The following is an 18014-nucleotide window of genomic DNA, read 5'->3' as shown; positions in this document are numbered from 1 at the left end:
CACTGCTGACCTTACCATGGCATCTCCCAGTGTGGTGGAACTCGCACACCTCAGGTCCTTGACTAACCCTTGTCCTAGACTTTATCTCCTAGAGTTGTTTGATTCTTTTTGTCTATAAACAGTTCAACTTTGTACTTTTTCTGGGATGTGTTGTATAGTGCGAGGTGAACAGCCTATGCCCTAGGAGGTAAGAGAGCAGTATCTCTCTGGCCCCTCCACTTGTGACAATAGCTCAGCCGCAGAGCAAACACTCCTTCTCAGAACAGAAGACATAAAGTCTGTTCAATACATGTAAACATTTACCTCACAGACAAGGACAGGACCAGTTTGCCAGCAGTTTGTCTTTTGTCTGTTTATTCAGTTCTATTGAGCCTGTAATCATGGCTTGATTTGTAAGCTCTGGTCTGAAAAGTTCTGTGACTTGACTGAGGTGATAGAGGTTAGTTGCAGAACAAACATGGACACGCATATGCAGGCATACACATACACATACCTTGAAACCGGCCAATGGGCTTGATGGGTGATGCCTTTGTTTTCCACTCTAGCAGAGTTCTGGTGCTCAGAATGGAGACTTGATACGAGGCTGCGTGGTTGATTTGAAATGTGCATGCACTGACGTTTTCCTGGAAGTATCATCGGGGTTATATAGTCCTAGAACTGGACAGAATATGGCTGTGTTTTATGGTAGTTACTGTGGGCAGGGGAAAGAGGATGGTGTAGCTATACTGCACGGTACTGTACGTATCTTCTCAGGCAGTGTTTGGTTGAGCTCAATGTTTCGACTATTCCATGTTAGGATAGTTTTTCAATTGCAAATTAATCCAGCTGGTCATGCTTGACAAATTGTTGCCCAGAATACAAATATACTGTAGCTACTAGCAAATACCTACCCACCACATACATTTGTACTGTAATTCATAAAACACAACTACCCAGGTGCTTCTTGTGACAGAGGAATATGTCTCCTAACCCATACAACATTGATGAGAGGTCTTAATTTTAAATGTCAGCCTTCAAACCACGTGTTTTTCTGACTAATTTATTGAAAAACTTAGCATGCGTTAATAATGAATGAAGGCACTTGACTAAGGCATGTGGGGTGAGTTGGAGCGACAGACAGAGGGGCTTGGTGAGCTCCCAAAGAATGGCTTAGTAACCTGGGCTGATCTTCACTGATCAGTCTCCACATTCTGATAGTAGACCGTCAGCAATCATTTCCTGCTCGAAGCTGGACTGTCTATGCTTCTTGATGCTGGATAAAATCAAATTGTATTTGTCACATGTTTCATAAACAACCTGTGTAGACTAATAATGAAATGCTTATGGGTCCTACCCAACAATGCAGTGTGAGAGAGAAAAAAAGAGATGAGTAATAATAAATACACTGAGTAGCGATTACTTGGCTATATATACAGGGTACCAGTACAGGGGCACGAGGCAATTAAGGTAGATACAGTTGAAGTCGGAAGTTTACATACACCTTAACCAAGTACATTTAAACTCAGTTCTTCACAATTCCTGACACTTAATCCTAGTAAAAATTCCCTGTCTTAGGTCAGTACCACCACTTTATTTTAAGAATGTGAAATGTCAGAATAATAGTAGAAAGAATGATTTATTTCAGCTGTTATTTCTTTCATCACATTCCCAGTGGGTCAGAAGTTTACATACACTCAATTAGTATTTGGTAGCATTGCCTTTAAATTGTTTAACTTCTGTCAAATGTTTTGGGTAGCCTCCCACAACCTTCCCACAATAAGTTGGTTGAATTTTGGCCCATTCCTCCTGACAGAGCTGTTGTAAAGGAGTCAGGTTTGTAGGCCTCCTTGCTTGCGCACACTTTTTCAGTTCTGCCCACAAAACAGCCCCCGTGATATGCAGCTGTTCAGGGAAGCTTGAAACCATTATACACAGGCAGTTAGAAAAGCCAAGACTAGCTTTTTCAAGCAGAAATTTGCTTTCTGCAACACGAACTCAAAAAGTTATGGGACACTAAAGTCCATGGAGAATAAGAACACCTCCTCCCAGCTGCCCACTGCACTGAAGATAGGAAACACTGTCACCACTGATAAATCCACCATAATTGAGAATTTCAAGAAGCATTTTTCTACGGCTGGCCATGCTTTCCACCTAGCTACCCCTACCCCGGTCAACAGCACTGCACCCTCCCACAGCAACTCGCCCAAGCCTTCCCCATTTCTCCTTCTCCCAAATCCAGTCAGCTGATGTTCTGAAAGAGCTGCAAAATCTGGACCCTTTCTTTCTAAAATGATCTGCCGAAATTTTTGCCACCCCTATTACTAGCCTGTTCAACCTCTCTTTCGTGTCGTCTGAGATTCCCAAAGATTGGAAAGCAGCTGCGGTCATTCCCCTCTTCAAAGAGGGGGGGACACTCTTGACCCAAACTGCTAAAGACTTATATCTATCCTACCCTGCCTTTCTAAAGTCTTCGACAGCCAAGTCAACAAACAGATTACCGACCATTTCGAATCTCACCATACCTTCTCTGCTATGCAACCTGGTTTCAGAACTGGTCATGGGTGCATCTCAGCCACGCTCAAGGTCCTAAACGATATCTTAACCGCCATTGATAAGAAACATTACTGTGCAGCCGTATTCATTGATCTGGCCAAGGCTTTCGACTCTGTCAATCACCACATCCTCATCGGCAGACTCGACAGCCTTGGTTTCTCAAATGATTGCCTTGCCTGGTTCACCAACTACTTCTCTGATAGAGTTCAGTGTGTCAAATCGGAGGGTCTGCTGTCCGGACAGTCTCTATGTCTGGCAGTCTCTATGGGGGTGCCACAGGGTTCAATTCTTGGACCGACTCTCTTCTCTGTATACATCAATGATGTCGCTCTTGCTGCTGGTGAGTCTCTGATCCACCTCTACGCAGATGACACCATTCTGTATACTTCTGGCCCTTCCTTGGACACTGTGTTAACAACCCTCCAGGCAAGCTTCAATGCCATACAACTCTCCTTCCGTGGCCTCCAATTGCTCTTAAATACAAGTCAAACTAAATGCATGCTCTTCAACCGATCGCTGCCTGCACCTGCCCGCCTGTCCAACATCACTACTCTGGATGGCTCTGAATATGTGGACAACTCCAAATACCTAGGTGTCTGGTTAGACTGTAAACTCTCCTTCCAGACTCACATCCTCTCCAATCCAAAGTTAAATCTAGAATTGGCTTCCTATTTCGCAACAAAGCATCCTTCACTCATGCTGCCAAACATACCCTTGTAAAACTGACCATCCTACCAATCCTCGACTTCGGCGATGTCATTTACAAAATAGCCTCCAATACCCTACTCAACCAATTGGATGCAGTCTATCACAGTGCAATCCGTTTTGTCACCAAAGCCCCATATAGTACCCACCATTGCGACCTGTACGCTCTCGTTGGCTGGCCCTCGCTTCATACTCGTCGCCAAACCCACTGGCTCCACGTCTACAAGACCCTGCTAGGTAACGTCCCCCCTTATCTCAGCTCGCTGGTCACCATAGCATCTCCAACCTGTAGCACACGCTCCAGCAGGTATATCTCTCTAGTCCCCCCCAAAACCAATTATTTCTTTGGCCACCTCTCCTTCCAGTTCTCTGCTGCCAATGACTGGAACGAACTACAAAAATCTCTGAAACTGTAAACACTTATCTCCCTCACTAGCTTTGAGCACCAGCTGTCAGAGCAGCTCACAGATTACTGCACCTGTACATAGCCCACATAGCCCACCTATGATTACAACTACATCTTTCCCTACTGTATTTATTTATTTTGCTCCTTTGCACCCCATTATTTTTATTTCTACTTTGCCCATCTTCCACTGCAAATCTACCATTCCAGTGTTTTACTTGCTATATTGTATTTACTTTGCCACCATGGCCTTTTTTGCCTTTACCTCCCTTATCTCACCTCATTTACTCACATTGTATATAGACTTGTTTATACTGTATTATTGACTATATGTTTGTTTTACTCCATGTGTAACTGTGTCGTATGTGTCGAACTGCTTTGCTTTATCTTGGCCAGGTCGCAATTGTAAATGAGAACTTGTTCTCAACTTGCCTACCTGGTTAAATAAAGGTGAAATAATTTTTGTTTTATTTAGGATTGAGGTCAGGGCTTTGTGATGGCCACTTCAATTCCTTGACTTTGTTGTCCTTAAGCCATTTTGCCACAACTTTATGAAGTATGCTTGGGGTCATTGTCCATTTGTCCATCACCTGCAACAAAGCACCCCCACAACATGATGCTGCCACCCCAGTGCTTCACAGTTGATGCTGTTCTTCAGCTTGCAAGCGTCCCCCTTTTTCCTCCAAACATAAGGATGGTCATTATGGCCAAACAGTTCTATTTTTGTTTCATCAGACCAGAGGACATTTCTCCAAAAAGTACGATCTTTGTTCCCATGTGCAGTTGCAAACCATTGTCTGGCTTTTTATTGCGGTTTTGGGGCAGTGGCTTCTTCCTTGCTGAGCTGCCTTTCAGGTTATGTGGATATAGGACTCGTTTTACTGTGGATATAGATACTTTTGTACCCGTTTCCTCCAGCATCTTCACAAGGTAATTTTCTGGAATTTTCCAAGCTGTTTAGAGGCACAGTCAACTTGGTGTATGTAATCTTCTGACCCACTGGAATTGTGATGGTGAAATTTCTGTAAACAATTGTTGGAAAAATTACTTGTGTCATGCACAAAGTAGATGTCCTAACTGATTTGCCAAAACTATAATTTGTTAACAAGAAATTTGTGGGTGGTTGAAACACTTAGGTTGGAGTTAACTCATTTATCTAAACTTTCGACTTCAACTGTACATATGTAGTGCCTTCAAAAGTATTCATACACCTTGATTTTTCCAAATTGTGTTACAGCATGAATTGAACATTTATTAAATAGAGATGTTTTGTTGTTGTCATCACTGGCCTACACATGATATCCCTGTAATGTCAGTGGATTTTTTTTTTTTAATTTTAACAAACTAATACCAAATGAAACGCTGAAATGTCTTGAGTCAATAAGCATTCAACCCCTTTGTTATGGCAAGCCTAAATAAGTTCAAGAGTAAAAATGTGCTTCACAAGTTGCATGTGTGCAATTATGTGTTTAACATGATTTTTGTATGACTACCTCATCTGTACCCCACACAAACATATATTATCTGTAAGATCCCACAGTCGAGCAGTGATTCAACCATAAAGACCAGGGAGGTTTTCTAGTTGCAAAGGGAGGTGTTCAGTCCCAGGGACCTTGGGTTAGTGATGAGCTTAGAGGGCGCTATAGTGTTGAATGGTGAGCTGTAGTCAATGTACAGCATTCTCACACAGGTGTTCCTCTTGTCCAGGTGGGAAAGGGCAGTGTGTCATGCAATAGAGATTGTCATCTGTGGAGATGTTGGAGCAGTATGCGAATTGGAGTTGGTCCAGGTTGTTGATATGAGCCATGACCAGCCTTTTCAAAGCATTTCATGGCTACAGATGTGGGTGCTACGGGTGATTATCATTTAGACAGGTTACCTCGGTGTTCTGGAACTATTGTGGTGTACTTGAAGCATGTTGTTATTAGACTGGTAGGTATTACAGACTGGGAGAGGTTCAAAATGTCACTGAAGACCCTTGAACAGTGTTTTCCACCAGCGCCGGCTGTCGGCTATCCAGCCAACTACAGTGTCATTTTCAGCCGGGTACTTTTCCATTTCCATTAACTAGGCTACTTTTCAATTCACTAGTCAGAAAAAAGTCTGCAGAGCCATCTCCCGCTAGAATGAACAATATGCATCTTCTAGCGATCTGTTGATAAGACAGGCGCCTGTCAGTCATGAAGTGAGTGATGACAGGGAAAGACTGCTCGTTTGACAGTCTGCTGTCGGTCCGACCTCTCGATACCTGGGTGTGTGTTGTGTGCACAGTGCATTGTGGTTGCAGTCAAATTTCTACACGGTGGGAAAGAGCATGAATTTGCGTGTCACAATTAGCCTATTGTTTTCTGGCATATTCATTTATTTTCTTTCGCGTGCAGGATCCGACATTAACGATAGCTTGCCGGGGCCAGTGAAAACATGTTGGGCCAGTAGATCTCGTCAGTAGCCAGTTACTTTTCATTATAGGATTTGTTTTATTTTTCTAAACTGTATTTTCATGTAGATAAAACTTTACTTGAAAGTGGGAGTGTTCACTAATGATTGATTATAAGCAAGTGTTTTGCTAATGTAACGGATGTGAAACGGCTAGCTTAGTTAGCGACGCTTCGAGGGTGACTGTTGTCGTTGTGTGCAGAAGGTCCCTGGTTCGCGCCCGGGTATGGGCGAGGGGACGGTTTAAAAGTATACTGTTACACTAACATGGTCTAAACATTCTACATCTCTTTCCAACTGTGATGCTGGATCAACTAGTCTGGCTAGATGCGAGGGGGGGTGTCGAGCGCTGTAGGCCGTGGCACTTCAGAAAAAAATATTTTGACTTTTATACAATGCATGCTTTCATTGCTTTGCTAGTGAATTAATATATTGTGTTTTTGTTGATTTTTAAAGGTTGGATATGTCTGACTTTAATTATCAACAGCAGTTGACAAGGTGGTTCTGGCTTTGAGGCCTATAACCTAATGTGCTAATGTTGTGTCAAATGGACAATGCGCCAATCCTTTCCAACCTGGCATGGTATCATTTGATAGTCTTTTTGTTAATTTATAGACCAATCAACACTGATGCTGCCCTAGGCGAGTCCCCGCAAAGTAGAATACTAGCCTAGACTTTAGTGTCGGCCTACAATGCACTTTTATGAATGCCTATGTGGTAGCCTACTGTTTGTAAAACAATTTACTGTTAATCCCTGTAATTAAGTTAAATTAATTTCTGTTAATGCATGTATCAATTACCGTTATCATTCTCTGAGTGGAAATGTTTGCAGAGTTCATTCATAACCTGCTACACTTGTGAGAAACCAGTTTTGGTTTATTTAATACCACACTCCATATGAGCATGTGCCTGGTTTCTGTCCTGTTAATGTTGACAGAGCACGCACGCACCTGAGGACTGGCATGCTTCTCACAAATGTCAAATGTAGTCAAGTGTCTAGCTCAGCTTCTCACAAATGTCAAATGTAGTCAAGTGTCTAGCTCAGCTTCTCACAAATGTCAAATGTAGTCAAGTGTCTAGCTCAGCTTCTCACAAATGTCAAATGTAGTCGAGTGTCTAGCTCAGCTTCTCACAAATGTCAAATGTAGTCGAGTGTCTAGCTCAGCTTCTCACAAATGTCAAATGTAGTCAAGTGTCTAGCTCAGCTTCTCACAAATGTCAAATGTAGTCGAGTGTCTAGCTCAGCTTCTCACAAATGTCAAATGTAGTCGAGTGTCTAGCTCAGCTTCTCAGTAATAGTTTCTTTACTTCACACAGTAAGTCAAGTCTTCCTATTTTTTATATTTTTACATCCATTCAAATGTTCAAATACTGTGCGTAACTATTACAAATCTTTACAATACTCTCCCCCTCTAATCAGCGTTGCTAATAAATAGGCTATGGACGTGTGTTTTTGTTTCTATTTTAATAATCAAGTCAATTTCCCCTTCATAGCTATCCCCTTCATACATACCTTGTCAATTCATTGTCTTATAACCATGCAGAATTATTTGTTTTCATGCAGGAATAAAATATTTAATGTTAATTTTGTAAATGCAGTTCTAAAATGCTGCTTATTGTCATTTCTGCTCTGCATCAGACTAATTTTGTGCTTTAGTTGCACTCCACGCAGAGAATTCACTAATGGGCATTCTATCAGCAAACAGCAAGCACTCTGACAAATGTGTAGCTACTTTTCTCAGGTACTTTTCTCAGTGTAGCCAGCCTACTTTTCTCTGGTAAAACGCAAGATTAACTAAGAAAAACTTTAGGAAATGTGGCTTGCTACATTCTTTCTATGATAAACAGAAATATGATGGCCATGCATAGTTCTTGTGAAAAATACCCTTTTCATTAAACTCATTTAGCCTACTTGTGTGGCTACCAGCCAAATAGCGCTGCACTTCTGTTGTCATCTGATAAATTAAGCTATTTTCTGCCTCGTGTTGCACTGTTTTCTGTGAAGGAAAAGTAGCCACACGCCCCTGATCACTCTATTGAAGCAAATACCCCGGTTTACGGTAAATACTATATACCGCCCAAGCCTACTGGTGGCTTTGAGTGCTTTTACGGAGGTGTGCACGTGTGAGTTAACTTTGAATGGACATGGAGAGAATCAGCAATCTTGACTGTCTGAACTCCGTCTCTTTTAATAAAAATCTAATGCTCCTGTCATGATTTAATCTTGTAAAAGGCCTATTTTCGGTATCTTGGGCTACATTTATTTCTCCCTTTACGGCATCATCTCTTTGAAGAACATATGCCGTTGAATGACCACAGCAGCAGTGCTTGTGACGTTCTATAAATATTTTGGGAAAAGTGGGAGAACACAGACTTAGTTTGAATGGTTTTGTTCGTCGAAATAGGATCTGTATTAAAAATGTATACATGCAGAAAAGCCAACAGACATATGCCTATAAGTAATAACATGAATAACTTCTTAGTGATCCCTTTGTGTGCCAATTCCATTAACAGGATTGATTTGGTAACACCCAGTGAAATAGCAGTGCTACAAATTCAGAAACTGAAATACTCATAACAATAACTTATGAATCATACAAGTGTTATACATCGGTTTAAAAATTAACTTCTTGTTAATCCAGTCAGTGTCAGATTTCGAAAGGCTTTTCCCGCGAAAGCAAACCATGCTATTATCTCAGGACAGCACCCCATCAAACAAACACAAATCACATTTCAAACCGCCAGGCTCGACACAAAAGTCAGAACGATATAATTCATGCCTTACCTTTGAAGATCTTCTGTTGGCACTCCCAATATGTCGACTAAACATCACAAATGGTCCTTTTGTTTGATTTAGTCTGTCGTTATATCTCCAAAATGTAAATTTATTTGGCACGTTTGATTCAGAAAAACACTGATTCCAACTTGCGCAACATGACGACAAAGTACCTGTAAACAAGATCCAAACATTTCAAACTTTCCTAATCAAACTTTAGGTATTTTTAAACGTAAATAATCTATAAAATGTAAGACTGGATAAACTGTGTTCTATACCGGACAAAAACAAAGTGGAGCGAGCTTTCCAACCACAACAGTACACCAGACTCGACCCTCGTTTTGAACAGCCCTACTTCTTAATTTCTCAAAGGAAAAACATCAACCAATTTCTAAAGATTGTTGGCATCTAGTAGAAGCGATAGGAACTGCAAGCAAGTGCCTTAGAAATCTAGATCACATAGAAAACCCATTGAAAAGAGAGTGACCTAAAAAAAAAACATCCTGGATGGTTTGTCATCTGGGTTTCGCCTGCCAAATAAGTTCTGTTATACTCAGGCATTTTAACAGTTTTAGAAACGTTAGCATGATGATAACAAAGTGTCATGGCTTATTTCAAATAGCTTTTATTAAGAAGCATATTCATGAAAACAAATGTACAAACAGAATTTAACCATTGTCAGTGAGGGTGTACATTGGCCTGGCCATTTACCATAGCCTCAAATTCCAAGACCGTAACAGCCCTATTTCTATTTCCCTACATTACAATCACCGACCACGAGGAGCGCAACCTGGATGAGCATTTTCTTGTATGCTTATTTCTACCAGCGTGCCGCTGCACGTGGATCTGTGTTATGACAGAGGGTGAGTGTTTCCTCCTAATGGTATCATTCCTTTGTGGAAGAGTTCTTTCAGGGAGAGACCGCAATCACTAAGTGGCTCTGATCTAATCAAGGCCTCCTCCTTCTCCCCTTACCTTTTTACCTAGTATTCATGGGAAGCAGCAAGTGTGGTCCAAGACTAGGCATGGGGCATCTCATTTGTAAGGGGGAGATGGTGATTGTCTTCAGGGTATGTTTGTAATGTAATTGCTGTATTGTTGTTACAGACTGCCTGTCCTCCTAAGACTCTAATTAGACCTGTGTCTTCTCACCCCAAAAGCCATGGGTCTGGTGTCAATATAACTAGTCTTCTGGGGATAACATAACTGTGAACAAAACATTTGCATTTGCAAAGTTTTGACTTGGCAGTGTGACACCATTTTTTTTATTATTGGTGCTAGGGTGCCAGTAATTTAGTTATTTATTTCCTCAACTGTTCAGAGGAGACTGTGTGAATCAGGCTGTCATGGTTGAATTGCTGCAAAGAAAACACCACTAAAGGTCACCAATAAGAAGAGATTTGCTTAGTCCAAGAAGCACAAGCAATGGACTTTAGACTGGTGGAAATCTGCCCTTTGGTCTGAAGTCCAAATGTGATTTTTTTTTTCCAACTACTGTCTTTGTGTGACACATGTTAGGTGACTGGAGGATCTCCGCCTGTGTGGTTCCCACTGTGAAGCATAGAGGAGGTGGTGTGATGGTGTGTGGGTGCTTTGCTAGTGACGCTGTCTGATTTTATTAGGAATTCAAGGCACGCTTAACCAGCATGGCTACCACAGCATTCTGCAGCGATACGCCATCCCATCTGGTTTGTGCTTAGTCCCACTATCATTTGTTTTCAACAGGACATTGACCCAACACACCTCCAAGCTGTAAGGGATATTTGACAAAGGAGAGTGATGGAGTGCTGCATCAGATGACCTGGCCTCCACAATCGTCAAACCTCAACCCAATTGAGATGATTTGGGATGACTTAGATCGCAGAGTGAAGGAGAAGCAGCCAACAAGTGCTCAGCAAATGTTGGAACTCCTTCAACACTTTTGGAAAAGCATTCCTGTCTCAACAATTATTCTATGTATAAAAGAGTGAAAAAAATTCTGAAAAAAGTGTCTAAACTTTTGACCGGTTTTCTATATATACAGTGTATTCAGAAGCCTTGACTTTTTCCACATTTTGTTATGTTGCAGCCTTAATATTAAATTGTTTCCCCCCTCCCTTTTTTTAATCTACCCACAATACCCCATAATGACAAGTGGTTTTTTTGGTGCCTTTTGGGTAACTCCAAGCGGGCTGTCATGTGCCTTTTACTGAGGAGTGGCTTCCGTCTGGCCACTCTACCATAAAGGCCTGATTGGTGGAGTACTGCCCAGATGGTTGTCCTTCTGGAAGGTTCTCCCATCTCCACAGAGGAACTTTGGGGCTCTGTCAGGGACCATTGGCGGTCAGACAGAGTGACCATTGGGTTCAGAGCCTGGAGGTACTGAGGTGCCGTTCCCCTCACAGCTCCGTGGCAAGCACCATGGTCTTGTAGCGGATGCGAGCTTCAACTGGAAGCCAGTGGAGAGAGCGGAGGAGCGGGGTGACGTGAGAGAGGAAGGTTGGTCACCTCCCTGACCAAGGCCCTTCTCCCCCAGAAGGGGAAAGGAGAAGATTAATTGTGTGTGTAGTCTGCATAGCAATGATTGCTCAGTTTGGCCAGGCAGGGAGAGAGAGTTAGCTTTAGCGGTGCGGAGCGCCTCCGTGATACAGAGAAGAGCAGCTCTAGGAAGAGTCTTGGTGGTTCCAAACTTCTTCCATTTTTAAGAATTATGTTTTTGCTTTGACATGTAATGTCAAATGTGTGATCTTATATAGACAGGTATTTGCCTTTCCAAATCATGTCCAATCAATTGAATTTACCACAGGTAAACTACAAGTTGTAGAAACATCTCAAGGATGATCAATGGAAACACGATACACCTGAGCTCAATTTTGAGTCTCATAGCAGAGTCTAAATACTTATGTAAATAAGGTATTTGTTATTTTTAATACATTTGATAATATTTCTCTAAACTTGTTTTCGCTTTATCATTGTTGTGTGTAGATTGAGGGAAAACAATTTTAATCCATTTTAGAATAAGGCTGGAACGTAATAATGTGGAAAAAGTCAAGGAGTCTGAATACTTTCTGAATGCACTTAGAACATCCCATTTTTTAAAAGTTTTTCTATTTAAAAAAAGTGATTTTTAAGAGTGAACCTGAAAAGCCTAGGACAACTCGTTAACCTGGAAAATAATACCAGGAAAAGGGTTGAACTGATTTTCATAGGGCCTGTGGAGTGAATCGCAAACGATAACACCCTTTTTGAGATTGCGAATGGTTGTTTCTTACCTCCAAACAATCAATGTAAATATGATATTGTCAAATTGGAATTAATTGTGTTCGCAGGGTATGTCATTATTGGCTATAGACTACTTGCTCAGCCCGCTAATTAAGAACATTTAAATTACGTGCGCAACGTTGGCTTTCTCGGGACATTATTCTTTTCTTTCGGACCAGTAGCTTTGTTGGCACTGGCAAATGTACCTGAATGTCAAACCCTGCTGTTGTTAATTCGCCTGGTTATGTATCTAGTGAGTCCTCTGGGGCTAACAGGTGATATTCCATTAGTATTAATGCATTGTTTCCTTCTCTGTAGAATGTGGTCCGTGCATGGATGACGTTGTTGCCCCTATACAGTCTCATTCTATACCTGTTCTAATGATTTTAATCGAGTTTTGTTGAGCTTGTGTCCATGGCATAATACATGTTTATTTTTGTCACCTTGGAAACCGGTGGAGAGGCATTGGGATGTGATTTAACCAGTCTAAAACTAATCTGGTTACATGTATATTTTCCCAGGTCGATATACTTGTATAAAGGTGGGTTTGCGTGAATGCGTGTCTGTCGGAGATCACCGCTCTTGGAAAACAGGTCATTTTCCTGAGTGTTGTATATAATTGTCTACTGGTTAGTTGGACGACATTCAAATCCATAGACTGAGCCCTTTGGTGCTGGCGTGTTTGTGTAGCTGTGTTACGGTACCACTACCACTGTATCTGATAGTTTAGATGACTGTTTCTAATCCTGGCCCCTCCCCTCTGCCCCAGGCTGTGGGTCAAGCAGAACCAACAGCACTATGGGAGGGCGCGGGGGCTGGTAGCTAGCAGAGTGCGTCAGCAGGCACGTGTCGGGCCCGCCCGCTCTCGCAAACTGGCGCAGGAAATGAAAAGTGGTTATGTCACACGGGCTCTAATCTCCCCTGGGCTGGCGCCGCTGCAAACCGCTGCTGGCTCCCTTTTTGGGAGAAACCGTTATGTTATGCTGACGTTGAGGTTGAGCACTGGCTGTGTAAAGCTGTACACTACAGCCAGGGCCACTGGGATGGGCTCATCCTGATCTACACTCCTCCTGTCATCCCTCTCTCCCTGTCAGTGATTAGAGGGAGTTACCAATGCAACTTCAGACTGAAGGGCCAGCCAACTTCTGATTACATATCATCCTACCACTAAAGTGGAATGTGTTTCATGTTGTGGCCTTCATATATTTCAATAACAATCAAGATGGAGATCGTCTTCTCTACCAATTATTTAGATTTGGTACACAACATAGTATACTGTACAATACGCTAAGTGTATACAACATTAGGAACACCATCCTAATATTGAGTTGCACCCTTAAAGTTCTTTGGGCATGGAACACATGGTGTCAAGTGTTCCATAGGGATGCTGGCCCATGTTGACTCCAATACTTCCCACAGTTGTCAAGTTGGCTGGATGTCCTTTGGGTGGTGGACCGTTCTTGATATACAAGGGAGACTGTTGAGCGTGGAAAACCAAGCAGTGTTGCAGTTCTTGACACACTCAAGGCACTTAAATATTTTGTGTTGCCCATTCACCCTCTGAATCGCATACATGCACAACCCATGTCTCAAGGCTTAAACATCTTCTTTAACCTGTCTCATCCCAATCATCTACACTGAAGTTTATTTAACAGGTTCCTAATGTTTTCTACAGTCAGTGTATAATAACCTACACTAAATATGAAATAGTTTGCCAATCATTGTTTTATTAAATGAAACTACCTGCTTCAGTGCTGCCTTTTTCAATATGTTTATGAATCAATGGTATTTTAACCTTAGTCTTTAACTTCATAGTATGATTGATGACAGTGACCTTTTCTGCTGTAGAAGCAGGTCACAAGTATACCGACTGTCTCTGCATCATGTAGTCTTATGTACTGGCTTGTTTCAGTATCCGAGGTGATCATTCCCAGAGCTATGTTCGGGAGGCTGCTCTGCAGTGAGGGAATCAGATCTTCCTGGGGAGAGAATGGCTAGGCTATATTTTGCTGCCACCCTGGCGGTGTCCGACTCTGTAGTGAGATTAGCAGGGTCGGTGCATGGTGCAGGGTGTGGGGGGGAAGGGGAAACAGACTTATCTCCTTGGTCTCTCACTAATGTTGCCAACCGTCACAGTCGCACAAAGACTAAGTGAAGCTGTTGTCCAAGCTAGCTTTACTGCCACTGTACAGGCCTGAAGTCTGATCTATGGTCAATCATGTTACTATCCATGTTGCATCCCATCATGGCCACGTCTGCCACCATGTTTTTGTTTTCTGACCTACATACAGAAGCTGTATGATTCTTGTCTGGAAAATCCTTTGATGTCCTGCAGATTACTGCCTATGTCATATAAAGACAAAGTAATATGGAGACTTTGTCTCCTACATGTACACAGTAATATGTTTGACTCAATGGTATCTTTCTCTTTTGTCCCCTCCCACAATTACTGAGGTACGTCCAGCATGACAACCCTATCCTAATTATGTGGTGGGATAAATACTGTATCAGTATTGTGTACTGAACAAAAATATACCATCATTTGCATCATGGAGCGTGACATCTCTTTCGCATAAAGTTGATCAGGCTGTTGATTGTGGCCTGTGGAGACTTCTCCCACTCTTTAATGGCTGTGTGAAGTTGGAGGATATTGGCGGGAACTGGAACACGCTGTAGTATATGTTGATCCAGAGCATCCCAAACAAGCTCATTTGGGTGACATGTCTGAGTATGCAGGCCATATTCAGCTTCCAGGAATTGTGTACAGATTTTTTTTTGACATGGGGCTGTGCATTATCATGCTGAAACATGAGGGGATGGTGGCAGATGAATGGTATGACAATGGGCCTCAGGATCTTGTCACGGTATCTCTGTCCATTCAAATTGCTATTGATAAAATGCTATTGTGTTTGTTGTCTGTAGCTTCTGCCTGCCCATACCATAACCCCACCACTACCATGGGACTCTCAGCAAACTGCTCGCCAATACACATGGGCTTCGGTTGTGAGGCCTGTTGGACATACTGCCAAATGTTCTAAAATGGCTACTCCCACCCAGAAGTACGTGACAATGCCGTCGGGGTTACGCCAAATAAAAATGTGATTTACCATTTTCAAACAGTCCATTTAGATTTTCCAACGGGGTTATACATTTGGGTGAGTTTTTTTTCTTGCCTGAGTAGCCTTGTTTCACTGCCAAAAGTGAAATTAAACCATCTACTGTTCAACGAAATAACACTATCAAATAAAGGTAGCCTAGTCAAATAATTAAATATATGCCATTTAGCAGACGCTTTTTAATTAACATCCAATCACATGAACAATTACTCTCTCGTGGGAGTTCCACTAACGGTCTGTATGTAGCCTAACGTAGCTGCTGCTGATTCCGTTTGCTCAAAAACTAGGACAACTGGTGGATATTTTTAAAGTACTGGGCACCTTTGTGACATCAAATGGACTTTGGTGGTCAAGATGTGTTGGTATCTGTACTGATGGAGCAAAAGCCATGACAGGAAAACATAGTGGAGTGTTAACGTTCATGCAAGCAGTTGCTCCCAACGCCACTTGGGTACACAGAGGCTCTTGCTGCCAAAGGAATGCCTGACAGCTTGAAATACGTTTTGGAAACTACAGTGAAAATGGTAAAGCAAGGCTCCCTCTCATGTATTTTCTGCACTATGCAATGATATGGGAAGCGACAATGTAACGCTTTTACAACAGAGAGAAGTGCGCTGGTTATCAAGAGGCGAAGTATTACCACGTTTCAATTTTTTTTTACTGACTACTTTTCACTTGTCTGACTGCTTGTGTGGTGATGAATTTCTCACATGACTGGATGATAAAAGTATTATTTAAAAAAATCTCGCTGAACTGTATTCAATGTGCGGGACAAAATTGAGGCTATGATTAAGAAGTTGGAGCTCTTTTCTGTCTGCATTAACAAAGACCACACACAGGTCTTTCCATCACTGTATGACTTTTTTGTGTGTGCAAATGAACTCAAGCTTACGGACAATGTCAAATGTGAACCTGAGTGACCTGGGTATGCAATTACGCAGGTACTTTCCTGAAATGGATGACTGACACAAACAACTGGATTCGTTATCCCTTTCATGCCCTGCAACCAGTCCACTTACCAATATCTGAACAAGAGCCTCGTCAAATTGCAACAAGCGGTCCTGTGAAAAGTTTATTTAATCAGATGCCACTGCCAGATTTCTGGATTGGGCTGCGCTCAGAGTATCCTTCCTTTGCAAATCTCGCTGTTAAGACACTGATGCCCTTTGCAACCACGTACCTATATAAGAGTGAATTCTCGGCCCTCACTAGCATGAAAACAACTAAATACAGGCACACACTGTGTGAAATGATTTAAGACGAAGACTCTCCAATACAACCCAACATTGCAGAGTTATGTGCATCCTTTCAAGCACACCCTTCTCATTAAACTGTCGTGAGTTATTCACAATTTTTGATGAACTAATACGGTTTTATATGTAAGATGGTTAAATAAAGAGCTAAATTATTAATTATTATTTGTGCCTTCGTCCTATAAGAGTTCTTTGTCACTTTTGACACAAACGCACTAATTATTATGTTTGTGTGTGTGTGTAGCAGGCTTATAATGATGGCAAAAGACATTTGAGACTGCGCTGACCCTGGTGCGTGAGGGGTTACGCAGCTGGAGGTTGACTGTTTGAAGGGGTTTGAGACTATAAAAAGTTTGGGAACCACTGCTCTAAAGCAACGTTGGAGGTGGCGATAGCATTCAATTATCTGGCAACAGCTGTGGTGGACATTCCTACAATCAGTATGCCAATTGTACACACTCAACTTGAGACATCTGTGGTGTTGTGTGACAAACTGCACATTTTTTAATGCCCTTTTTTAATGTCAACAGCACAAGGTGCACCTGTGTAATGATCAAGCTGTGTAATCAACTTATTGATATGGCACACCTGTCAGGTGGATGGATTATCTTGTCAAATGAGAAATGCTCACTAAAAAGGATGTAAACAAATTTGTGCAATCTTATCAGCTCGTGAAATATGGGACCAACACTTTACATGTTGCGGGTTATATTTTTCTTCCCTGTATAGGAGTCCCCTCCATGACCTTATGTCATCGTGCAGGCTTTTAACCTCCCTTCTCATCTCTTTGTATTACAGACAAGTTCAATTCATATGTGACTCTGAAGGTACAGAATGTCAAGAGCACCACCATCACCGTGCGAGGGGACCAGCCATGCTGGGAGCAGGACTTCATGTTGTAAGTGACCAGTGACCACACACTTAGACTGCTCTTCCTGTTCTATGCACTCACACACTGTCATATATAGGCCACAACACACCTGTTTGTGTGGAGTATAGAATAGTCTGTGAGGGCTCTAAGTGTCGCGGTTTTCATACAGTGTCAATGGAATCATGTAACATCAGGTTTGTTTTGGTCGATGAGGATCAGAGAGTGAAGATAAAGGGATGCTCTGTGGCTCTGAGCTCAACAGACTTTGTGACAGTATGTCCTCCGCTCAGTCACGAACACCTTTTATGCAGCAGATGCAATCACCCGAGTGCTCTACCCTACAGACAGTTGAGAGCAGGAAAGCTAGCCTGCCGCTGGTGGTAATGCTCTGTAGCTACACTTCAGGTTTATGATTTTCAGACAGTAATACGTGGCAGTAGGTCACAGTCAGGGATTTCCAGTTTTGTCCCCATTTGTTGACTACCAGGTAGGTTGTTGTTTCGAGAAAGGTAGCTAACCGGTTCTCGCAGCTGTTCACTTATTGTTAATCATCTCATCTCCTCATTTTAATGTTCTGATTGTAGGCTGTTATGTTGTAACTGTAGATTTACTCTTTGTGTGTGTGTGGTCATCGTTCTGTTTATTTTTCCAGAACTTTCACAAGGATGTTGCGGCATGTAAA

General features: G+C 42.1%; 1 protein-coding gene across 2 annotated transcripts in view; it reads left to right on the top strand.

Moving 5' to 3' along the window:
* The window catches only part of LOC124048873, a 57504-nt gene that overhangs the window by 18004 nt on the left and 21486 nt on the right, over positions 1 to 18014 (top strand). For both annotated transcript variants that reach the window (XM_046370008.1, XM_046370007.1), the window contains exon 3: positions 17260 to 17359. In XM_046370008.1, coding sequence (XP_046225964.1) covers positions 17260 to 17359 — 100 coding nt within the window. The remainder of the gene's footprint in view (positions 1 to 17259; positions 17360 to 18014) is intronic.

The sequence above is a fragment of the Oncorhynchus gorbuscha genome, linkage group LG11 (assembly GCF_021184085.1).
Source record: "Oncorhynchus gorbuscha isolate QuinsamMale2020 ecotype Even-year linkage group LG11, OgorEven_v1.0, whole genome shotgun sequence".
NCBI classification, from domain to species: Eukaryota; Metazoa; Chordata; class Actinopteri; order Salmoniformes; family Salmonidae; genus Oncorhynchus; species Oncorhynchus gorbuscha.
This window is presented reverse-complemented; position numbering and strand designations above follow the sequence as displayed.